Source organism: Oncorhynchus mykiss, chromosome 7, assembly GCF_057628025.1.
Source record: "Oncorhynchus mykiss isolate SJ-2025 chromosome 7, ASM5762802v1, whole genome shotgun sequence".
Taxonomy (NCBI): Eukaryota; Metazoa; Chordata; class Actinopteri; order Salmoniformes; family Salmonidae; genus Oncorhynchus; species Oncorhynchus mykiss.
In genome coordinates, this window is record NC_143028.1 from 15,905,001 (window position 1) to 15,931,066 (window position 26,066).

Sequence of the window (26,066 nt, forward strand, 5' to 3'; positions counted from 1 at the left end):
TTCTATTCTATATATACAGACAGTAGTTATGGAGGGGTTGTTCTATTCTATATATACAGACAGTGGTTATTAACCAGTGTCTCTGTAAACCAGTCTCTCTGTAGGAAGTGTAAAGTGTGTCTAAAGTGTGCATTTTGTGTATTTAGTCATATGCAGTTTAACAGGGTGTTGACCATGTGTGTGTGTGTGTGTGTGTGACGCACAGCACGGAGTGATGAAGCAGTCTTACCAGAGGTGCTGAGGGTAGATCCCAGTGAGGCTGCAGGGCTGGGGGCCAGACTGCTCTTGGAGTGGGGAGCCGGGGAGGACGAGGAGGAGGAAGAGGAGGAGGAGGCAGCAGGGGAGGAGGTGCGAGCGGTGGGCAGGGTGGGGGGCGCGGGGGAGGCCAGCCGCTCTCCAGACTCCATATCTGTCAAACACAATCCAATCAGCACCGTTACAAAAGCAGAGGAGAGAGAGAGAAAAGAGAGAAACACACACACACACCCCGCTGCCTGCCACACACACCCCGCTGCCCGCCACACACACCCCGCTGCCCGCCACACCACACTCACCCCACACACCCCCCACCTCCCATTCAGAGCTCATGGGCCCGGGGGGGGGGGGGGGGGGGGGTCACTAGTTCTTAAGGAGGGGGGTTGGGGTGGAATTAGTGACCATTATCACTTTAACATGACAGTAAATGACAAGTGTTCAGCTGAGAGGGGAGAGAAGAGGTTGTCTGACATTTTGGATGGACAAAACACACACATAGACTTTCTTTCTCACACACATAGTTCACACATGCACAGAAGCACATAGCGTGAATCTCTATTTGATTTACAAGAGTGTTCCCAGATCTTTTTACACGCAGTGAAACAGTTCCCCCTCTCACAGGGTAAAACAGTCCACCCTCTCACAGTGTAAAACAGTCCACCCTCTCACAGGGTAAAACAGTCCACCCTCTCACAGTGTAAAACAGTCCACCCTCTCACAGGGTAAAACAGTCCACCCTCTCACAGTGTAAAACAGTCCACCCTCTCACAGTGTAAAACAGTCCCCCCTCTCACAGTGTAAAACAGTTCCCCCTCTCACAGTGTAAAACAGCCCACCCTCTCACAGTGTAAAACAGTCCACCCTCTCACAGTGTAAAACAGTCCACCCTCTCACAGGGTAAAACAGTTCCCCCTCTCACAGTGTAAAACAGCCCACCCTCTCACAGTGTAAAACAGTCCCCCCTCTCACAGTGTAAAACAGTCCCCCTCTCACAGTGTAAAACAGTCCCCCCCCTCTCACAGTGTAAAACAGTCCACCCTCTCACAGGGTAAAACAGTCCACCCTCTCACAGTGTAAAACAGTCCACCCTCTCACAGGGTAAAACAGTCCACCCTCTCACTGGGTAAAACAGTCCACCCTCTCACAGTGTAAAACAGTCCCCCCTCTCACAGAGTAAAACAGTCCCCCCCCTCACAGTGGATGTAGTTAACAGGCAAACTAAAGCCTTCACAGTTCCACTTTCTTTCAGCCCTGTACAAAACATACAGAGGGCTTTCAAAGACTCCTCTAAGACCCAATAGGCCTCTCTCGGCTGTGGAACTATTGTGCTCCCATCCATTAACAGCCTTATAGAGAACTAGCATTACTGACAACACTGGCGCAAATAAACCTCGGGAGACAACGGCAAGGTTAGATGATTCCACTGTCGCTTATTTCTACTCCATTATTCCCTCCTACCCACCTTCTCCTACACAAACATTCAGGCAGGCAGAACACACACACATACACACACACACTCTCTCTCTCATGTACACACCCGTACACACACTCTCTCGCACGTACACACGCTTTCTCACACATGCACACACGTGCCACGCACACACACAAAATCTCTCCCATATCACACGGCCCCTGACTCTCTCCTCTCTCCTTCCGTTTTCATCCCTTTGCCTGACACTAATCCAGGTAGGAAAATCCCCTTGAAAAGCACAGTTTGCAGATTGTGTTTTACAGGCTGCCTTTCATATTGTGTCATTACACATAAACAGTCTGCCTTAGTCCCCCTCCTCTCTCTCTCTCTCCTCTGCAGCAGGCGCAGGGACACTGATTAGATCTCAGAGACAAAAGCTGCTATCCTCTGAATATCAAGTATCAGCCAGGAGCTAGGCTGGGGGGGAGGGGGGGGGGGGTGTGGTACGCAAATGACAAGAAAACCTGCTGCAATCCTCGGGGATCTGGCTGCTGCCTGGCTACTGCGCGTGGTGCTGGAGGAGGACTGTTGCAGGGCGGCCATTGCGGTTCAGTTGTTTCTGTGGCAAATATGGGCCGTGCACTGTGTCCCCAATGGCACCCTATTCCCTATGTAGTGCACTGCTTTTGACCAGAGTGCTATGGGCCCTGGTCAAATGTAGTGGATTATGTAGGGACCAGGGTGTCATTTGGGACACACCCGTGATCATGTGTACTTACCAGAGAGGTCAAGGGTCAGTGGGAGGGACCCGTTCCTCATGCACTGACATGACAGGTCCATTTATCCAAATCATTAGGCCGTTTGTGGCTTCCTTTCTAACCGCGTGTTTTAGCAATAAAACCTCCGTTTTTGAATGACCGTGGTTTGCGAAAAGCTGTATCAATATTTTTCTAATTCAGTATAAAACACATTTTTCTCTCTGCTCAAATGTAAGTTTCACCATTGCACTGCTGTCACCATTGTCTCAGATAAACAGGTGACAATCAATAGCGGCTGGATGGAGATCAGGTTTTACGACGCAGATAAAAACTGTAAAAAACAACGGCTCATCTCTCCGACAAAATGAGACGGGGGGCTTATTTTGTGTCAGGTAGTCAACGGAGCGGATCATTCGGTGTGATTTCAAATGGCAATTCAGAGACGAGAGAGAGACAGAGAGAGAGACAGAGAGAGAGACAGAGAGAGAGACAGAGAGAGAGAGACAGAGAGAGAGACAGAGAGACAGAGAGAGAGACAGAGAGAGAGACAGAGAGAGAGACAGAGAGAGAGACAGAGAGAGAGACAGAGAGAGAGACAGAGAGAGAGACAGAGAGAGAGACAGAGAGAGAGACAGAGAGACAGAGAGAGAGAGACAGAGAGAGAGACAGAGAGAGAGACAGAGAGAGAGACAGAGAGAGAGACAGAGAGAGAGAGACAGAGAGAGAGACAGAGAGAGAGACAGAGACAGAGAGAGAGACAGAGAGAGGGGGAAAGAGAAAGAGAAGGCATTTTGTCTGAAGGAAACGCAGAAACAAACCCCACCAGGGATGAATGATGGCGTGTAAACCATTCCTGTCATTTCTCAATATCTGCACTTATGCCTCGGCCTGTCAAAACCCCAAGACGTGAAGAGAATTCATTTCCTCTAAAAAAGCGATTCCTTCTGGGGTAAAGAGAAGAAGAAGCAACCCTCCCCCTCATCTCATCTTACACAGCATCTCTGACAAGGGATTCTTCTTCTCCCCCACATGAGACAAAACGACTGTCCCTCTTCTTCTAATTCCGACGTCCACGACAACAAACTGATCACTTAGTACTATTAAATCTATTAAGAATCATATGATTGGAGCGGGGAGAGAATACCACCTGACGCAGCAAACAATGATTGCAACAATAATGGACCGCCGAGGTATTTAAGGATCCAATCCCGACTTAATTATGATAAATTAAAATGGATTTAGCATCAGAATTAGCTTGATTTTATAGGTAATTAACTGCGTGGCACAGTGGCGGTATAAGGCGGGCGGTATAATCTCCGTGAACGGCTAAATTAATTTGACTTAGGTAACGTTGAGCCAATCAGCGAGCTGCATTGTGACCAAACAGCAGGCCGCGGATGCTACGAGAGGAGAGATTTATGCTAATAGCCTCCAAATGATTTATAAGATGTGTTACCCCGGCAGAATCACAGTCACGTCCACATATACAACACACCATTCAGCTGCCAAAACAAGCTGCAAATGGTGGTAAGAATGGCCCTTCAGGAGATCTGCTGGGAATATAAACAGCTCGCTAGCTGGGTTTTTATGAGTGGATGTGGCCTCGATAGCAGCCTTCACATGTCCCTGCTATTGTGGAAGAAGACCCTCCTCCTCTTCTCTGCTGTGTGTGTGTGTGTGTGTGTGTGTGTGTGTGTGTGTGTGTGTGTGTGTGTGTGTGTGTGTGTGTGTGTGTGTGTGTGTGTGTGTGTGTGTGTGTGTGTGTTTGTGAGCTTAAGACTATAGGAGTGTGTGTGTGTTTACATTATGTGTGTCGAATGGCTGCATGTTTCGAGGAGGACAGCGCTGGGCCCTTGCTGGTAGTGTGCGTCTCTCTCTCTCTCCCCAGCCTCTTTCTTCTCCCCCCGCAGTAACAGATGGCCGATGCTAACAGAGATAATCCGGCAACAGTCATCAGCATGGATCAGCGGTAGTCAGAGTGTGGACACATTGTCTCCTCTCGCCCTAATGGAGGGAGCGAGAGAGGGGAAAACGCATTATTCCCCATGTCTTAACCCTATTCAAAGTCACACACTGCCTGCCTGCCTCTCAGCCTGAATCCTCCGTCTCTCTCTTTCTATCCTCTCTGTTTCTCTCCCCCTACAGCCCCTCAGTGTTGTGCCTATCTTCGCCTCTTCATCTCACATCTCCGCATTCAACAAACACCTTTATTCTTGTCTCTGTCATTTCCCCAACACACCAGAGAGAACATCTCAATCATAAAGGACCTAAAACCCACTTGTAAATCCATACAGTGAATGAGGCGAAAATTAGCCACGATATGGATGCCACTGTAGTTGCATCTTCCTTGTACACACTGGTTAAACTGATTGGCTGGATGTGTGCGATGTGAAACTGGAGGCGGCCTCCTGAAGCGTGGAGCCGGCTCTGGGTTCCATTGGGGCTCTGCTGTGCGACGGTTGCCTGGTGATACTGGCGGCTCCTGTGTTGCCTCCGGCACCCGTCATGGCCAGTGTCCCGTGGCCTTGTTCAACACAATTAGAGGCCTTAATGCGACAAAGAGCAGAGCAACCTGCAGCAGGCAGCACTCTGTACTGCGTCACCAATGGGACCCTATTCCCTATATAGTGGGGCTCTGGTCAAAAGCAGTGCACTGTATAGAGAATAGGGTGCCATTTGGGCCGTTTAGTATCACCGCTTCACTACACTACTTGGGCAGCAGAAATAGGAGAGTAAAGTTTGAGAGATTGGGGACAGAGCACGTATGCTCACTGCTGTTTACCAGACGCTCGTATTATGTCCTTCTTTCAGCCCCTTTATTTATCGTGGATCTAGAAGTTATGTCATTGTAAACAGGCTTAAACTCCATCTAGACGTTTTCTTGCTGGCGTTTTGTACTTTCCATTGACCAAATATCTCTAGAGAGAGAGAGAGAGAGAGAGACAGAGAGACAGAGAGACAGAGAGACAGAGAGGGAGAGAGGGAGAGAGAGAGGAGAGAGAGAGAGAGAGAGAGAGAGAGAGAGAGACAGAGAGACAGAGAGACAGAGAGAGACAGAGAGGGAGAGAGAGAGAGAGAGAGGAGAGAGAGAGAGAGAGAGAGAGAGAGAGAGAGAGAGAGACAGAGAGACAGAGAGACAGAGAGAGACAGAGAGGGAGAGAGAGGGAGAGAGAGAGAGAGAGAGAGAGAGAGAGAGAGAGAGAGAGGGAGGGAGAGAGAGAGAAGAGAGAGAAGGAGAGAGAGGGAGAGAGAGAGAGAGAGGGAGAGAGAGAGGAGAGAGAGGGAGAGAGAGAGAGAGAGAGAGAAGAGAGAGAGAGAGAGAAAGAGAGAGAGAAGGGTCATGGACCCAGACTGAGGAATTACCAGTATATCCCTCACTACACCCGACCTTGCACATTTCAGTCCCCACTGTTTACCTTTTCACGGTGTGTGTCTGTTTACTCATGGCTGTCTTGTTTGCACTAAACACTAAGTGACACAGACAAATCCAGATCGTTCTACTCAGATCCCCTCCCTACCCCGCCTACACACACACAAACACTACCACTAGGCAGGAAGTGACATGATGCCAACAGGAAGCCATGGCCTTTGTCCCGGGTTAAACCTCAGACTATTATCAGACTACTGAGTCACAGCACAGACAGCATCAGACAGACACGACGATGATGGGTAACAACAGTGACATAGCCTAGCACAGTTGGGCCAATGGGCACACCGCACAATGCCCCTGTGTGTGTTGACTGTTAAGTGGCCACAGTCTGCTCTTTAAACCCCACCCCTTTTCTGCACACTCGCCCAGCGACAGATGGCAGAGCAGAGCATGTTGGGAAGGGCAACATCTCTCACCCCATTACACCGCCTTGGCAGCGGTATCCTTCCTGTACTGTTGCAGCCAATCCACAGACCGCTTTTAATTCACCAGAGCCCAACTCCACTGCAAGGCCGCTAGTGGTGACTGTCAGGGCAATAACACACCGACAGGGAAAAACCGCTCAGTCCTCCTGTACTGAAAGACTTGATTCACAGTCATAAACATGCAGACAGGCAGCCGGATTCTACACTCCCACTGCAATCTGTGTTGTGGTTTTCAGCGACAATAATGTGATATTGGGCCCGGGATGGAAACCACTGAAGAGAGGGGTAGCTGAGCTTGTCACTTGTGTTAGATGTCAAATGTCTGTCTGTGACAGAACTGTCACAGCTAGAACTTACTCTGCTCGCCTACAACTAAACTCAACTCAGTATAACTTCAACTGACTGGAGAGAATCTAACGGGAGGCCTACATTTTCTACCAGTCTATTCCTTTACAAGAGTGTCTTAAATAATGCCACTGCACCCCCCCCCCCCCCCCAAAACATTTATACAATCAAATAAAAAAGCCTTTTGTGAACTAACACAACTTTTCCCCTTCCCCTTGCTAGCTCTGTCTTTGCTGATTGCTACTTTATTGAGGAAAAAATGTACTTGCGATGACTGAGATATGTGGGTGTCCCACCTAGCTATCTTAAGATGAATGCACTAACTGCATGTCGCTCTGGATAAAAGAGTCTGCTAAATGACTCAAATGTTCATGTAAAAATGTCTACGTACCTCAGTGAGGAGGAACAGGCCCTTCGGGCCACTAGGACCCTGTCCCTCCTGGAATGCAGCAGTCTGCAAGGGAGGAAACATTACATTCTACACGCCACACAGATAGACTGGTACTTCTCAGCTAACCTACAGTAGGAATATATCTCCTGACACGTCAACAACACCGGGAATAAGATGGGAAATGTGTTTCCTCTGTCGTTTTGGGAAGCAGAAATCATTTTTCACTCAGGCTGCTTTTTGAAAGAGAAAGGAGGGGTAGGTAGGTGTCGACTGGCAGGCCTATGTAGCAAACATCTCCACCCACCTAAGCAATAGTAGGCGAAACGCTGCTCAATTTGCATATAGAGCCATCATCAAATATGTCCCCATGGAAACCTTGTGGGGTCTTAAGATCATTAGCCACACCAAAGCCCAACGCAGGCAGACAGGCAGCTCTCTCAGTGAGTGATTCAGTCCTGATGAATTTGCTATTCTTCCACCCTCTGCTCTCTCTCCACAAGCCAATCTCTCCCTCATTACCGCCCGTCGCAGCACATTCAGATCTGCCCCAAACCGGATATATTTAGAAGTCTCCATTACGCAGAGAGAGAAAAGGAATGTGTGTGTGTGTGTGTGTGTGTGTGTGTTCCACAACGAACAAACACCATAGAGACACGGACACAGAGAGAGGCAAGCCAACGCTTGTTAGGGATAATTACACTTGGCTGTTACTATACATGACATATACTCTTCCTGGTTCCTACCCTTGTTCAGTTTTAAATCATCTATTCTGCACTGCTTCTTCCCCCAGGCTCCATCACCGGTGAGGATCTATTACTGATCATTATTATATTACATTCAATTGGTGTGAGAAGGACCGTAAATGAGACAAATCTGATACTTTCAGATAGACAAGAAGACTCCGAAAATGTCATAGCAACATAGATATCCAGCCACGTGGCTGGGCTGTAAAAGGCTGTAATACTTGAGACCTGACATTTATAACATGTCATTTTGATCGGTGGAGAATTATACACTTCATACCACTTCAGCAAACTCTACTTTAACACACACACACACACACATTCACTGTAAGCATCATTGTCATGTTCATTTCAAGTGTCAATTGGTCCCCTAAGAGGTGGTTCACCAAAAAAGCAATTTGAAACAAAGTAAAAAGATTTATTCATACAGGATTGGATTGACACAGTTCACACAGAGCTGGGTCGATTCACCAAAAGGCCACAGCTTTTGCTTCCAGGTCCAGTCCAACATTAGAACAATCACAACATTTTCCATCGGGGTACAATAAACAGTCTAGTACTGTGTGTATCAGCCACAACAGCCATGTGTGTGGGCATAGGGGAGAAATGGAACAGGAGGGGGCTTAGCAACACAGGGAAGACAGAGAGAGAGAGACAGAGAGAGAGAGACAGAGAGAGAGAGACAGAGAGAGAGAGAGACAGAGAGAGACAGAGACAGAGACAGAGACAGAGAGAGGGAGAAGGAGAGGGAGAGGGAGAGAGAGAGAGAGAGAGAGAGAGAGAGAGGGAGGGAGGGAGAGATCGACTGCTACACTCCAGATATGCATAATACAGATGACATGCATGTCAAACGCAAGACAAAACGAAAGTGACAGAATCGTGGAGTGTCCTGCGAGCATCAGCACAGCCCGGTTTAGCCAGCAACAGAGCTAACTGTTATAAATACACACCGCAATGACAGAAGCAACAATCTCTCCCATCAAGTCTGACTCTGCCTATTTTCCTGGAATTAAATAGGCCTAAACTTTTAGGCAATTCAAATGGGCCAACTTCGGTGCAATTCAATACATTTTACACATCTCATGCTTAGTCATTCAAACGACAAAATGTGTCAATGATATGTACATTTACACACTATTATAGGATTATAATGACTTTTTTTTCATGAATGTCTAGCCACTTCTAAGCTGAGGGGGATATACCAGTGACTAAGAAGAGACGGCCAATGCTTCACTCCTGATCAAGCATTCCTTAGTGCAGACAGAAATATGTGGTCAAAGCTCATTCTATGTGACTCCACTTTGACTGTATCAGCTGACGGCGGAGAGATATGCTCGTAGAATTGGCATTGATAAAACGGACATTCCCGTCACATTCAAATGAATGCTGGGGTTTTAGGCTGCGTTTCTGCATAAGCCCGTTGTGACGTTTGCTGATTGCTACTTTATTGAGGTAAAAATGTACTTGCGATGACTGAGATATGCAGGAGTCCCACCTAGCTATCTTAAGATGAATGCACTAACTGCATGTCGCTCTGGATAAAAGAGTCTGCTAAATGACTCAAATGTTCATGTAAAAATGTCTACGTATCTCAGTGAGGAGAAACATTTGACTGAATGTTCCCTTGGTGGGTGTACCGGCGGCCATATTTGATATTCAGTGGCTGTAGGCTTTACCAGGAGTCCTGGTTTACTAAAAACCCTCAGCCGAGTTGTAAACCCCTTAACACTGGTGGCTCAGCCTAATGTTCCTTTAGCACAGGAAGACGAGGACTAGCAGGATAGAGATATCCCATTAAATGTTGATGTTTCCCGCTGCTGTCTGAATGTGTACGTGTTGCAGTGTGTTGGGCTGGGCCTGAGAGCTCTCTGTGTGTGTAATGAGCTCATGTACTGTTGTCGTGGCTAAATGAAGCCTCCAGGCTCCCTCTCAAAGCTTGTTTCCTATATCCTACCTCCCCCCCAGTTCCCCTCTGCTCACTCCTGCTGGAGCTTGGCTGGTTTTTACAGCGCCCGGACGCATTCTTGAGTTCGCATAATTGTGTAATTATGATTTCAGTTAAAGAGATAGCCTCGTGTTTGATTTCATCTGACTGAGCTGTGCAAATAGGCAACACGGCATATGCAGAGCAGATACCTACTCTTCTACATGTGTAGAGGACTAACGGAGGTTGCAGGGGGTGTGCTGCAGCATCTGTCTGTATCAACGGGCAGGTGTTAGTGCACACGTGTGTCGTTTCACGACCAGGCCCGTTCAGGACACCTTCCACTAGTAAAACTGATGGAAGACCGAGGAGGCTAGCTAGTCCTCGAAATCGCAGCAACAACTACCACAATCCTGCGACAGCTACAGCAGCTCGGTTGTCAGAGACGCCGCTGAACGATAGGCTTTTGGTGACATTTCGATTATTAGTGATGGGAACTGAATTGACGCTCTACTGTCTGTTCAACACGGGGGAAAGCAGGCTGGAAAAGAGTCTGTGGTCCTTTATTGACAGAGCGGGAGAGAACTCAGCAGGCAGAAGGCCACTCCGTTCTGCTCCAATGCTACATGAGAGAGGCCAGTGCGCGCACACGCACACGCACACGCACACACACACACACAGAGTGCAGCAGGTGAGATAGCTAGCTGCCTGTGCATCACACGCTGCAATCTCTCAGCGTCTTGCTCGGGGAGAAGAGAGAGAAGCGCTCTGACATTTTATGAAGCACTCGGCAGAAAGAAAAGCAGCGAGCGGGCCCGCCTGCGTGTAATGGCGGCTGGACTGGCATTCTCTCCCACGTTTGCCTGATATCATCTTCCCTCATTAGCATAATCTAATCAATTTCAGAAAATTGCCTTTTAATTACCAAGAACACGCTCCTCTCACTCTCAGAAGAACCCCTGTCTTCGAAAATCTCTCTCTAGAAACCAAACTAGAGCTGTAGAAACCAAACTAGAGCTGTAACTGAAGTAGGGCTGAGACTTAGAAATAACTAGAGACATGCCCACGATTATATCATCTTTCAGGAAATGACCTACAATTAAAGATGCCATAATTGTTGTGTCAATACGTCTTATTAATAGCATCATTAATGTTATACGTTATTGATTAACAGATAATAGCCTTAAATAGCTCTTCGTCTTCAAGGAAAAGTGAAAATATAGCCTGAAGTGTAAAAATCCTTAACAGTATTTAGCTACAACTGACTATTTCCGGCTCCTATATGTAACAAGTAGAGCCTAATGACTAAAAACGTTGCCATTAAAAGGGACCCTGCATAAAAAAATGGGGATCTATAGCAGTGATTAATCCTGCACCGTGTTGTTGTGGCCTGACAGCCTCTCTGTTGAACAATGATTAACAGTCAATGACTCCACTCACCCCAGCAGCGCTAACACACTGTTTACATTAGCCCTGCTCCCATAGAGGCCAATGCTACGGGCGCTATGCTAACAGCAACGGTCACCTGGCTTAGCTACACACATTACAGTCACTGTAAAAAGTACTGCCGGCGTGATAAGACGATTCCACCATGTGTGGGAGGATACGGTGCGGCCCAATCCCTGCGTGTATCATCCATCCTACACCGCAACCTTCAACTAAGCCTCTTTCATTAATGTGAGAAATTTGCATTTGTGATGAGAATGGGGGAGGGACCCGAGAGACATCTTTTAGATGAAAAAAAAAAACCCAACAAGGAAATACATTTGAACGTCTAACACTCATTTACAATTATATTACATTACAAGTTTGAAAGCACAGCGGAGTCAAAAGATGTATTCTGTATTCGCGAAGGGTTTTAATAAATAAAAGAAAAGAATAAAACACCCCAGGCAAATAAACTCTGACACTCATTTCGCACAACCTTTAATGACAACCCAAGCAAAAAATGACAGACAGATACTGCACCGCCTTCCCTCCCATGCTAACCAATTAGGCTGGAATTTCAAACAGAAGACAATCAGCTTCACTTTGGGCTCCATTGACTCGTGCTAATTTGGATGAAATTGCTGTACCTTAAGAGTGCCGAAACAGACCAAGCATCTCTTTTGTACAAGTCACTGGCTTTCACCGTTAGCGGCACTAAATTGAATGTGTCTAGTTGCACATGCATTTTCTTCCATCATTGTCAGGTAATATGATTTGTGCAGCAAATGGCGTTGAACACTTAACATGTCCGGCTAGCTGAGCCAACATACGTTTGTTTTTCCTTCTGTTTCTTCAATTCACAAACGTACTTTATTTTAATGACGCAGAACATGTCGCCACATGTTATGCAGTGATGACCAGGTGCTGAAACGTGATGACTAGGCGCCCGGAGTTTTTCCCGGGGACAAGTAACATGGCAAGGGAAAACTCATGGCTCTGGTGATGAGTTGAAGATTCTTCTCACATATTTGGCTCAAATTCTCTCCAATTCTGTCCAGGCTAACCTTAAAACACCCTTTAAAACTCTTGAAGATGACTGAGGTTGGGGTTCTGAGCAGATGGTGTAGTAGCCTATCTTCACACATTTGCTCCCTCCTTGTATGATTTTCAATGATAAACCAGAACAGAAACCCCCACTTCCTGACTGTGTTCAACTTCATAGTTACAGTAAACCCCGACAGAGCAGCAGTGACTCCAACAATAACGGACTGGTTTCACAAACGCTTTCAGCACAACGACTGTTTATCCCTCTCTCATTGCCCCACAGCAACACGAGCTGTGCTACAGTGCTATGGCAGCGTTTGATGTGAAACTGGAACCCATCTGGCTCCTCCTCGGGAGCCCAGCACTTCCTCATAGCGAGGAGCCAATCACAGCGTTTCCTGCTGCCCCCTGTCACCAGATATCTGAACTTTGGTAGGAGTAGCAGTGGACAGGGAGAGAGAGAAATAGCCTGAAAACAGTTAAAGCTCTGTAGGCTATTTTCTTATATTTCTTCTGTTTCCACTGAGACACGATTCAACCAAGCAGGTGTAGCTTGGATTTATGCCCCAGGAGTAGACTCCCCATTTGGCCAGCCGGATACCGGAGTCCACCTCATCTGTTGATACCACTCACCCACAGGAAATCAAGCCAGAGACCACTGTTGGAGGGTCTGCCTGGTCAGCCAGACAAAATACAGGTTTGGATTACAGAGCAGTGGGATTCATGTTTGATCCCTGGGGGCGAGAATGTTCTCTCTGCTGCTCAGCTATACGTCTCACACAGGCATGTACACACGCACACACACACACTCACTCCCCCCCCCCCCCCCCCCCCGCCCCTGTGTAATATCTATATCATGCGATCAGAGTCAAGACCTCATGGATCCACACACCTGCCAGAGACAGATGTTCAGAGTAAATCACATCAAACCTGTGAGGGAAGAATAGCTCCATAGCTACGCAGGCTGGCTGAAGTGCAAACACCTGCACCCGACAACAGCACTGCCGATGGTCGCAACAGCCACACGCACACATGCAAACACGCACACGCAGACAAAGGAGAGATTCTCTCTTTCATTCACATTGACTCAACTTCTGTCTTTTCTCCATTCTATTGGTGTCTTTTTCTTGAGCTGAGAGTTTTTTTTTCTTCAATTGCACAATTGTTATGGGAGAACCAGACATCCCTTCAAAGACAAACAAGTCATAACAAAGCAAAGATCCGGGCAGGCAGGCAGGCAGGCAGGCAGGCAGGCAGGCAGGCAGGCAGGCAGGCAGGCAGGCAGGCATTTCAATTGGAAAGACAACATGCGAGATACTGTAGCCTAGTCTATTGTATCTGCGCTTTAAGCTACACTACTTTGATTATTATGGCAGATTCTGATTTCCTATAACAACAAACTCAATAGACTCCATAGACAATGAACTCAGTGACACAGCAGAGAGCAGGATTTACACACAAAATAACATGTTAAGATTTCCTGTCAACCAATGCTGTGCACTTCCTGGTCTGTGAGTTGTAGGGAGGGGTTGGTGGTCTGGAGATAAAACAGACACCCTTCACGCCTCGTGCCCCAGAAACAGGAAGAGGCTGTGAGTGAAACAGCAGCCCGACATTATCTGAGCTCTCTCTCTCTCCCTCTGCTATCCTGAAATTCCATTCTCCTCCTGCGAACAACAGACGTCACTCTGGGAGCGTCCATCTTGGGTCGCAAATGCACCGCTGGCTGCCTAACAGACAATAACAGCAGGAGCCGTTGTGTCATATCTGCCTGCCAGAGGGGGTGTGTGTGTGTTTGTGTGTGTGTTGCCTAATGGTTTTTGCCCTGTTCAGTACACAAGGGCTTCTTGAGCCACCAGGGCTGAACATTTTGACGGTTCTATTTTACATATGTCTTCATGAGTGGATACTATTGTTATTCAGATCAAAGGGGGGAGGAGAAAGAGAGAGAGAGAGAGGGAGAGCGGGAATGAGAGAGGGAGATGGATCAGATGTCCTGAATATATTAAGGTTTTGGAGTGGATACACACTGAATATGCTCACAGTTTGTTTAGATGTATGTGACAACACGGTGCCATTTCCCCCCTAAAGCTATATTCAGATATATTAGTATCACTTGGGTGATTTCCATAAACAGAATGTCTTGACGACGACAATATTATCCAGAACAAACACATGCATCCTACTGTTCTTATGCATATAAAACACACACACACACACACACACACACACACACACACACACACACACACACACACACTATTAGGCACAGTGACTCAAACACACTGTACTGTACTTTAAAAGCATCACATATTTGTGTGTGTGTTTATGTGTGTAGGCGGGGGGGGGGTTTGCATGTGTGCGTGCAGTATGGCTGAATGCACTAGTGTTTGAGGGCTGTGTGACTGAAACAGAATACAGCTGAGGTGACTGACTGACTGTGAGACATCCTCATTGTCACTTGTGACCACAGTAACCAAGGTTTTGGTGAAGCCGTTTACATTACACGCACGCACTCACGTACACACACACAACCTACTCACTTCCCCTCACAGAACACACACACCTTCACAGGGGAATTTTGGCGAAACGAGTTTGCTATATTCACGTCAGTTTGCAACGCACCTCTTTTCGTGTGCTGCACTTGCATTCAGTAGTGTCTATGAATCGCCTGATTATGAAGGCGATAATGAATGAAAGGTGTATACTTATTTTACATTGTATGTGGTTCTGTCCTGGTGCTGTTCTTGTAAATTCAGGTTCTGTATTATGTCATGTTTTATGTTTTGTGTGGATCCCAGGAAGAGTAGCTGCTGATTTAGCACTAGCTAATGGGGATCCTAATAAATACACACACACACACACACACACACACACACACACAGTCTGTAAATCTGCTACCACAGAATACCAGACACACACACAGCCACAGACAGACAATAGCTAACTACATCTAAATAACCACTCTGTGGCTAGCTTAAATCTGCACCCCGATTTCCCAGAAAACAAGATAATTATACTAGTAAGAAACCCACCAAAGGAATCATGATAAGCCATCACTAAAATCAGCATAATATACCATCACCAAAATCAGCATAAAACACCGTCACTAAAATCAGCATAATATACCATCACTAAAATCAGCATAATATCTTCTCTAGGATTGGGGGCGCTATTTTCACATCCGGATAAAAAGTGTGCCCAAAGTAAACTGCCTGCTACTCAGGCTCAGAAGCTAGGGTGTGCATTTAATTTAGATTTGGATAGAAAACACTCTACAGTTTCTAAAACTGTTTAAATAATGTCTGAATAATGAACTGATTTGGCAGGCGAAACCCCGAGCACAATCCATCCAGGGACATTTTTGTCAATCTGTTTTCCATTGGTTTTCTATGGAAAGCCCATTTTAATATAAATATGCTTGCAGTTCCTATAGCTTCCACTTTAGAAATTGGTTGATGTTTTTCTTTCGAGAAATGAAGAAGTACGGCTGTCCAGAACGAGGGTCGAGCCTAGGGCTCTCTAATGTTTTGATGCGCGCGACCTGGAACGCGCTTTCTTTGTTTTCCTCCACAGTTTATCCCGCCTTAAATTTAATCGATTATTTACGTAAAAAAATACCTAAAGTTGTATTAGGAAAGTTGTTTGAAATGTTTGGATCAAGATTACAGGTAACTTATAAGATATTTTGTCGTCATGTTGCGCAAGTTGGAACCAGTGTTTTTTAAATTATTTTTATTATTGCACTTGTGAATGAATATATGAAAGTTAAATATGTTTTATTATTTTATTTTAATTTGGCGCTCTGCCATTTAACCGGATGTTGTCAAATCGATCCCATTAACGAGATTTGAGCCATAAGAAGATATACCATCACTAAAATCAGCATAATATACCATCACTAAAATCAACATAATATACCATCACTAAAATCAGCATAATATACCATCACTAAAATCAGCATACTATACCATCACTAAAATCAGCATAATATACCATCACTAAAATCAGCATAATATACCATCACTAAAATCAACATAATATACCATCACTAAAATCAGCATAATATACCATCACTAAAATCAGCATAATATACCATCACTAAAATCAACATAATATACCATCACTAAAATCAGCATAATATACCATCACTAAAATCAACATAATATACCATCGCTAAAATCAGCATAATATACCATCACAAAAATCAGCATAATATACCATCACTAAAATCAGAAAAATATACCGTCACTAAAATCAGAAGAATATACCATCACTAAAAGCAACATAATATACCATCACTAAAATCAGCATAATATACCATCACTAAAATCAGAAAAATATACCGTCACTAAAATCAGAAGAATATACCATCACTAAAATCAGCATAATATACCATCACTAAAATCAGCATAATATACCATCACTAAAATCAGCATAATATACCATCACTAAAATCAGCATACTATACCATCACTAAAATCAGCATAATATACCATCACTAAAATCAGCATAATATACCATCACTAAAATCAACATAATATACCATCACTAAAATCAGCATAATATACCATCACTAAAATCAACATAATTTACCATCACTAAAATCAGCATAATATACCATCACTAAAATCAACATAATATACCATCGCTAAAATCAGCATAATATACCATCACAAAAATCAGCATAATATACCATCACTAAAATCAGAAAAATATACCGTCACTAAAATCAGAAGAATATACCATCACTAAAAGCAACATAATATACCATCACTAAAATCAGCATAATATACCATCACTAAAATCAGAAAAATATACCGTCACTAAAATCAGAAGAATATACCATCACTAAAAGCAACATAATATATCATCACTAAAATAAGCATAATATACCATCACTAAAATCAGAAGAATATACCATCACTAAAATCAGCATAATATACCATCACTAAAATCAGCATAATATACCATCACTAAAATCAGCATAATATACCATCACTCAAATCAGCATAATATACCATCACTCAAATCAGCATAATATACCATCACTCAAATCAGCATAATCACTGTCACCGTCATGAGTCATAATAAACGTCATCATCTTCATCTTCATAACTTCAAGGTTATTTAGTTACACATTCCTTTCTTTAGGCTATACTGTAGTTGTGGGAAGTGGGTACAGTGTCTCTCAGGCAGTACAATAAAGGCCATGTTTAGTGTCTGTCTCCTCCTAACAGCAGCAGTAGTGGTTACTGGTGACAATGCTTTTTATTGCAGGCATGAAAGAGAGGCCACTCCACACTGGGACAGGGAGGGGCTCCACATCTGTCTCCCCCTGGCTCAGGCCTTGCTGCACACACACACAGCTCCTGTTACCACAGAAAGTCCTCTGAAGTGTGTGTGTGTGTGTGTGTGTGTGTCTGTGTGTGTGTGTGCAGCACACCTGAGACAGGGGGAGACGGATGTCAGCCATCACAGGACAATCTCACCTCCAACACAGCGAGATACATTAACCCTCTCTAAACCCTCTCTAAAGGGATGACGAAGCAGCTCTTAGGACAGCCTCTCCTCTACACCCCCCCCCCCCCCCGCCACACACACACACACACACACACACACACACACACACACACACAGCATAATACAAGTATAATAAAGAGTACTGACAGCACCTACTGATTACTCAGTAAGTGTGATATTCCAGAAGAAAACAAATGATTTCCTTGATGCACTGTAAATAAAAGTGTAGCCTCTGTACTGTACCACACTTACTGCTGTGTGGTGGGTGGGCGGGTGTGCGTTTTTCAGCCTTGGTACGGGCACTTATAACTGTAGCATCAAGGGCAGAGGGTGGCGATTCTTAAAATCCTCCTTCACACGGTCATTCTAGACCTCTCCAGTCCTCGCTTGTTCCTCCTGTGTCCTTCAGATGAAGACAGTGGGAGCTGCATTTCACTCCCTGTGTATTCCTAGCTCCGTTGAGCTACTGAACCATGCAATCTATAGGCTAAACTCTATACACTTTAGGCATAATTTATTACTATAGCCTAATCTATACATTCATCAATAATAATATCATTTTCCTTCTGAGATCCAATTGACTGTTTCAACAGTAAATGTGTTCTGTCTAGTTGGGTTCTTCTTTCTTAATATTTTTTAAACGTTCTATATTTCAACACCTCGGAAAGTCATTGATACTTGATCATATCGTATCACTATAGGCAGAGTGTAGTGTGTCTGTTGCCTGGACAGAATGGCTCAGACTAGTGGGATAGAGAAGGAATAGTCTGTCTCGGGACTGAAAGGCTCCAGATCAGGACATCATCCATTTGGACTGTTTTCCTACAAAACTTATGGAGAAATACGGAGCCCTTCATCCCCTTTCCGCCCACCATAGCTATTAATATTTCTCACAGAGCCCTTCCCCCATGTCCCACTAAGGCTAGGAATTCCTGCTGAAATAGAGTCAAGTCTGAGGATTAGAGGATTAGAAAAAGTGATGCAAAAAAAAAAAGAATCATTTGTCCATCTCTCTCTTTTCTTGTTTCACACACACAAGTACACCCACTTGCCTAAATTAACTTGAGTAGCCAACCCGCATTGTCCGCTTAAAACAAACAAATGAGCAACAGTGACTGACGACGCTATACATCGTTTTAATTAGGACCTAGTAGTCTGCATCAAACACCTCTGACTTTTCCATCCTATATTAAAAAATTATTAGCATTATAATTCCCGAGCTTCTTGCGATCCAAAAATGTTTTCCCTGGAAGCCGCCGTGATGGGAGGCCGTGTGAATGCAATATTAATTTTGCTGCAGGAGAACAATCTATGCATAACAATGAGCGGGCCTAATGAAAGCAGCCATCAAACCTGCAACACATACATATTAAACTACCGGGACCTCTGCGTGTCATTCGCTTAGTGCATCATTTGTTCACCCCGTTTTTTTCTCTTTGCCTCCTGACCTTTCCCCGTATCTCTCCTCTTTCTCCTCACTCTCCGTTTCTCCTTCGGTGCTGAAAATACGGAGGTGTTATGGCATTCTGGACGTGTCCGTTAGCGTCAGAGGGTCAGAGGGTAAATGGTGGATGGAACGTTTTTAAAAAAATGGTTTTACATCCGCTGTAAAGGGACTGCTGGGTAGCGTCAATACTCTGAAAATATAATTGTGATGACAAGTATAACAGATAATCCAGACATTTTGACAGTCTCCTAACCCCTCGCTAACAATCACCTGACATTTGACCATAAACATACATCAAATCCACCAGTATCAGACTGTAGGCATCACTCATAGCTAATGTCATGTAATCATGTAATCATGGTTGCTGTATAGAGGGCTACAACAGGCTAACTGCTCCTCCCTCCTCCTCCCCAGCCTCCAGCCGTGCTTCTTCACAGCACTGGTGTCTCTTTCCCTCCCTGCCTGCCTCCCTCCCTGTCTGGGAAATCTATCCTTCCACCTGACAGTGGCCATTTTAAGGCCTCTCTTGCCTCCTGGTAAACAATGGGAGAGGGATAATTGATCAAACAGCAAGGGAACCCTGGAGGAGGAAGGTCACCTCCCGCCAGCCGAGAGAGAAACACTGAGGGAGAGGGGGATATGATGAGGTGTGTGCGTGTGCCTGCCTGCGTGTGTGTGTAAAGGCAGGGAGGGGGGAGGGGGTCAGGAGGGGGATGGTTCTCTGACGTTCCCGGAGCTGCCATTTCTCTTCCCTGACAAAGACTCCATCTGCCACCGAGCCATTTGCTGCCTGCCGAGTCGAGAGCGCATTCCACACGCCGCGTTCACCTTGGTGTCACCTCTACGTTGAGCTCTGCTGACGGTGTAGACACGCGCAGACACACACACTCTAAGAATATTGCCCATACACGCACAAACACTCTTTCTTTCTTTCTTTCTTTCTTTCTCTCACACACACACACACACACACACACACACACACACACACACACACACACACACAGTCTCTGTGTCGTTCCTCTCTTAAGCTGCAGCAGCCCCCCTCCCCCTCAGCACTACTGATATCACTGGGCAACCATCTCCGCTGTGCATTGTGGGAGTGTCTCGGGGGTTGACAACGCATCAGGGACTGAGGGATTCACACACTTCTGAGAGAGACCCAGTGGCATGGAGGGAGAGGGAGAGAAAGATGGCATTTTAAAGAGGAAGCTGAATTTCACCTGCAATTACCGTAGCTCGGGGGCACGCGGCTTGGTTAAGAGACATTTCATCCCCCCACGCTGCTGAGAGTGAGAGACTGTCATGTGTGTGTGCGTGCGTGCATCGCTCGCCCTAAGTGGCGAAACAATGGAGGGACGGAGAAAATAGAATAGAAAAATATTCTCTCTCTCTCTCAGGGATGAAAGAGAGAAAGGCAGCTGGGGCTCTAACTACCAAATGAAACGCGAGGCCCATTCAGTGGGTCCCTGCCTGGCCATCTGCACACCAGACCAGACATCTGAGCTGAGCAGCAAACCTCTGGGCCTCTCCACACACACACATATATACACACACACACACACACACACACACACACACACAGAGAAACACACACACGAGCCCTGCCTAACCTTTCACTCACTAGGCAAAACAGCCTGATTCAGTCTCATTATCGATTCCATTCCTTTCTTTACTTCCTTATTTATGTGCAATGCCCCAGAGCAGCTGGGGGGAGCCTCCTCTCCCTCTCCCAGCTGAGATGGAGCCGTAATGACTTCCCTGAGGCTCAGGCTCCTCACAGTTTCACCAGCGTTCTCTGTGTGACTCTATCTCTCTCAGTGAGGAGAGTGACTACACAAATACAGTAATGATCTCTCCCTGGGAGACATTGGCTTCGGGGCTCCTGGCACCGCAAGTGGGCTTTTCTGGCCCCTGCAGGGACTCCATACAACTCCAATTCCCTCAGCATGGACCCCCCAACAGGATCAACACCCCCCCCCCCCCCCTCCACAACATAATAACACCTGCATAAGCTCTCAAAGAAAGAAAGAAAGAAAGAAAGAAAGAAAGAAAGAAAGAAAGAAAGAAAGAAAGAAAGAAAGAAAGAAAGAAAGAAAGAAAGAGCGCGAGAGTGAGGGTAGCAGGTAGAATCTGGGTAGGCCATTCCTTCAACCATGTGTAACCAGCAGAGACTAATAAACCAGAGTGGTTTTAGACAGCACCACCTCTCCTGTAATGCGCTGCCAGAGGCCTGCATGGGGTTAACGGTATACAGGGGGATCCATTTAGAGGTGTTTCTGAAGGACATCTCTTTACCCCTCTAGCCCCTAGCTGATCCCCTTCTGGGTTAATCCTCCAGGGAGGGGCCTGCCCGACATCCTCACACACACACAGCCTCGTAAACCCAACCTCGCCATCTCCACACAAATGCACACGTACACACACCCCTGGTGACCCCCGCTGCACCCCTGAGTGCTACAGTAAAAATCCAAAACCGCTAAAGCCTTCAGCTTCTAGCCCTGTTTGTCTAGGCCCTCCATTCAAAATAGTCCATCTCAATCCGGATGGGCTGAGTGGCTCTACTGGCAGCCAGTCACTCAGCAGATTAGAGCTCCCTCCCGGTCGCTGTCCCGGTGTGAAAGCCCTGATTCATGGCGTTTTGGGGACCCGGGCCTTTAAAAGAACAGCATGGTCCTGTGTACTTGCCCTTCACTGGGACGTGACTGATGGGGGCTGTTTGGGAAGGGGAATTAGTACCAGGGATTAATTCTTATTTAGTGAGACACAACGTTGGAGAGATATAGAGAGGATGTGGCAGTACCTATTACTGCTACTAGTGTGTGTGAATGTGTGTTGGATGGGAGGGGGTGTATGGCGTGTGTGTGTTGGATGGGGGGTGTATGGTGTGTGTTGTGAGTGCAATTACTGTATTTAACTTAGCACACTTCTAAAAGCTCCCGTAACAGATATGAAAACTCCTAAGAAAAACTCTGAGATGGCGGTTCTAGCAGACAGAAGCACTTCAGTGGATCTGTGAACCCCTGGCTGTGTCAGAATGCTTTAGGCTGCTAGTCGATAGCAGATAGTGTTTTAGATCCACTCTCCATCAGGCTGAAGTAAATGCACTCCGTTTCCCCTTTGCTGTGACAAAAGGCTCGTAACAAAATATATAGGCCTCACAGTGTGAGTGCTTCTCCTACAACACGGTTTCAATTCAACTCACTAATGCGCTCATTGTTAGCAGCCGTGCTATCCCTAACCCTCTATCAACATGACACACACACACACACACACACACAGACACAGAAACACTCATGCACGTGCGCGTGCCAACTCTGCCCTTATGGTTTAAAAAGAGGAAGTAAAGTAGTGGCACAGCCTTGGTATTTCCCTGGTTTAACTGTCTTTTGCTAGTCGACCACAGGCATGGATAACATAGTACAGCAGGGTTCCCTAACAGGCGGCCGCGGGCCGAATTTGGCCTGCGGGTGGTTTTATTTGGCCCCCCAAGCTTTCTGATAATGTTTTTTTTTTTTATATTATAATTTCAATTTTCATTGCTGAAAATAAAAGACTGTAGAAACAGAAATCCAGGTGATTTTAATTTTGGAAACCTGTTCCCAAGTATTCCCACACATAATAGAGAGACACGTGATCGTATACAAATATAAGCAAGGTTTGAAATGATTATGTTTTAGTCAAATATTATATACGGTCGGGATTCAATTTGCAGTCTACAAATTATTTGTAATTATGTTCCGACCCCCCTGCTCAAGGGAAAAAAACAGCTTGCGGCTGGAATCTAGTTGATGATCCCTGCAGTAGAGTGTCGTAACACTCGGTCCACACAATCCTGCTATAGCAGGGAAATGCTGCCTAGCTGCCCTGCTGTACACAGTGGGAGTGGAATGGAAATGCTGGCCCAACAGGAGATGAGACATACAAACACACCGACACACACACACACACACACAGAGTACTGTGGGGCTGACGCAAGACAATCTCAGCCTCACGTGTCTCTCGCTTACGGCCGCCCGCTGCTCCTGACCTTCGGGATGTTTTTCTCTCTCCTTCCCCCTCTCCCTCCTCCCTCTCTCGACACCTCCCTGTGATTCGTATTTGTCATTAAAAGGCATTGCATTTCAAGCTGGATAAAGCAGATGGGGCTGTGTAGGCATTAATGCTCCTCGATGCAGCACCTTGGCCTAAGTACAGATAGACTGCATGCACTCTCTCTCTCTCTCTCTCTCTCTCTCTCTCTCTCTCTCTCTCTCTCTCTCTCACACACACACACACACTAAAGAGTGAAGCGGCAGCTCTAACAACAGGGTGTCTTCCTGGGAAAGCTGAATAAAGCTGAATTGCTGCCACGGTCTAAAGTGCTGCTTCACATGTTGTTGATGTAATCACTAAACATACAGGCTGAAGGCAAGACGACTGTCAGAGCTCTTATTGTTAGCTCTTATTAGTTATTGTAGACAGTATACTATTGCATCAAGTATAACCAAACCCAACTAACTTAAAAGACAAAATACAACCACACAAATTGACTAAAATCATCTGACATTTTTTATAGCATAAATCATTGCAACTCAGTCCCAACTCATCCCTCATGTTCAGTCTTCTCTCTCTCCCAGCTCATCCCTCATGTTCAGTCTTCTCTCTCTCCCAACTCATCCCCCATGCTCAGTCTTCTCTCTCTCCCAACTCATCCCTCATGTCCAGTCTTCTCTCTCTCCCAACTCATCCCTCGTGTTCAGTCTTCTCTCTCTCCCAACTCATTCCTCATGTTCAGTCTTCTCTCTCTCGCAGCTCATCCCTCATGTTCAGTCTTCTCTCTCTCCCAACTCATCCCCCATGCTCAGTCTTCTCTCTCTCCCAACTAATCCCTCATGTCCAGTATTCTCTCTCTCCCAACTCATCCCTCGTGTTCAGTCTTCTCTCTCTCCCAACTCATTCCTCATGTTCAGTCTTCTCTCTCTCCCAACTCATCCCTTGTGTTCAGTCTTCTCTCTCTCTCGCTCTCTCTCTCTCCCAACTCATCCCTCGTGTTCACTCTTCTCTCTCTCTCCTCTCTCTCTCTCTCCCACCTCTCTATCTCTCTCCCTCCTCTCTCTCTCCCTCCTCTCTCTCCCTCCTTCCTTTCAGCCCAGTACTATTGAGCTCTAGTATTTAGTGCTTCCATCTTCTACCATTCTCCCAGCAATCTGTCAGGCCACTGGCTATACTGACAGAGAACACACTGTACATCTAAGGGAAGGAAAGGAGGGAAGTGTGTTCTGGAACATCAGCTAGTTATTAAGGCTGACTTCTCACCTTTCTCTCTGTGTGTCTCTCTCTCTCTCACACACACTGCACACACCACACACACACTGGACCCACCGCACACTGCACACACCACACACACTGCACAAACACCGCACACACACACACTGTGTGCACGCACATACACATAAAAACAAACAGAAACACACTTCTCAGCACCTCTCTCTCACGATTATGGGTTAGCCTCTGCTGGTGGCAAAACAAAGAGAGAATGCCAAACACATAACAAAGAAAAACTATCTATTCTTAAAATTTGTCCTTTTCACACCCTCACATACATGTGTGCACATACACAGGCTTCAGTGGAGGCTCCTTTGAGGAGGAAGGGGAGGATCATCCTCCTCAGTGAATTTCATAAAAATAAAAATAGTGAAACATTAAACAAGTTATCCTTTTTAGATAAAACTATAGTAAATATATTCAGATCACCAAATAATTGATTAAAACACACTGTCTACATTAGCCTCAACAGCACTCTGTAGGGCAGCACCATGGTGTGGCTGGAGGATAGCTAGCTTCCGTCCTCCTCTGGGTACATTGACTTCAATATAAAACCTAGGAGGCTCATGGTTCTCACCCCTTCCATAGGCTTACACAGTAATTATGACAACTTACGGAGGACGTCCTCCAACCTATCAGAGCTCTTGCAGCATGAACTGACATGTTGTCCACCCAATCAAAGGATCAGAGAATGAATCCAGTACTGAAAGCATAAGCTACAGCTAGCCTGTACTGCAGTGCATAATATGTGGTGACTAGTTGACTCAAAGAGAGAGAAAGACAATAGTTGAACAGTTTTGAATAAATGAATTTCTTCCAAAATGAAGGAGAAGCAAGAGAGGGAGAGCTAGCTATATTTCATGGTATATTTTTTTCCACTTTCACTTACTTCGAATGCAGCTAGCTAGTTTAGCCTACTCAAACACCCGGCACAAACAGCTAGCTGGCTATGACTATTCAACACTGGAACTCTTCCAAGTCAAAGTAAGCTTTTGGTTGTATTAATTTATTGCCACCGGGGCCCACCAATGTAACTGCTAAACTGCTTGCTGCTGACTGTACACTGTACTGCATGATTGTAGTGAGTTTACTAACGCTACAACTCTCATTTGCAAATGTTGGACTAATGATTACACTCTAGATCAGCTTGACGCAGGCAAGAGTGCTAAAGGCAGTATTAAATGTGTCACTGTCTGTCACCTTGATTACTCAAGGTGAGCACCTACGCTGTAAACTTTCATTCATAGGCTAGGTTTTAGCAACCTTATGATGGGTATAGGGAACATTTTAGTATCATGTTGTAGCCTAAACCTATCGAAGTTACATTGAGCTGGGTGAATGGAATATGAATGACAGTCATCCAATATGCTTTAATAGAAATAGGGCCATGTTCATTTAAAAAAATGTAGCATCCTCCATCATCTTAAACAGCACCGACCGCCACTCACAGGCTTGTAAACACACAAACACACACATTGTGACCTTTGCCATCCCTTTGTCCGCTACGACTTTTGTAAACTCTCTAAACAATACAATACAACTCTCTCTCTCTCTTCTCTGTCTCTCCTCTATTTGATTCAACATTTGTAATTCCCTCTGGGTATTTAAGCACCACTCTCTTGTTTCCTACCTTCCTCT

At 45.6% G+C, this 26,066-nt stretch overlaps 1 protein-coding gene across 19 annotated transcripts in view; it reads right to left on the reverse strand.

Moving 5' to 3' along the window:
- Positions 1-26,066, reverse strand: part of LOC110527478 (bromodomain adjacent to zinc finger domain protein 2B) — a 69,343-nt gene that overhangs the window by 28,833 nt on the left and 14,444 nt on the right. For all 19 annotated transcript variants that reach the window (XM_036982904.2, XM_036982903.2, XM_090240356.1 and 16 more), the window contains exon 3: positions 230-409. In XM_036982904.2, the coding sequence (XP_036838799.2) occupies positions 230-407 (178 nt within the window). In that variant the 5' untranslated portion in view covers positions 408-409. The remainder of the gene's footprint in view (positions 1-229; positions 410-26,066) is intronic.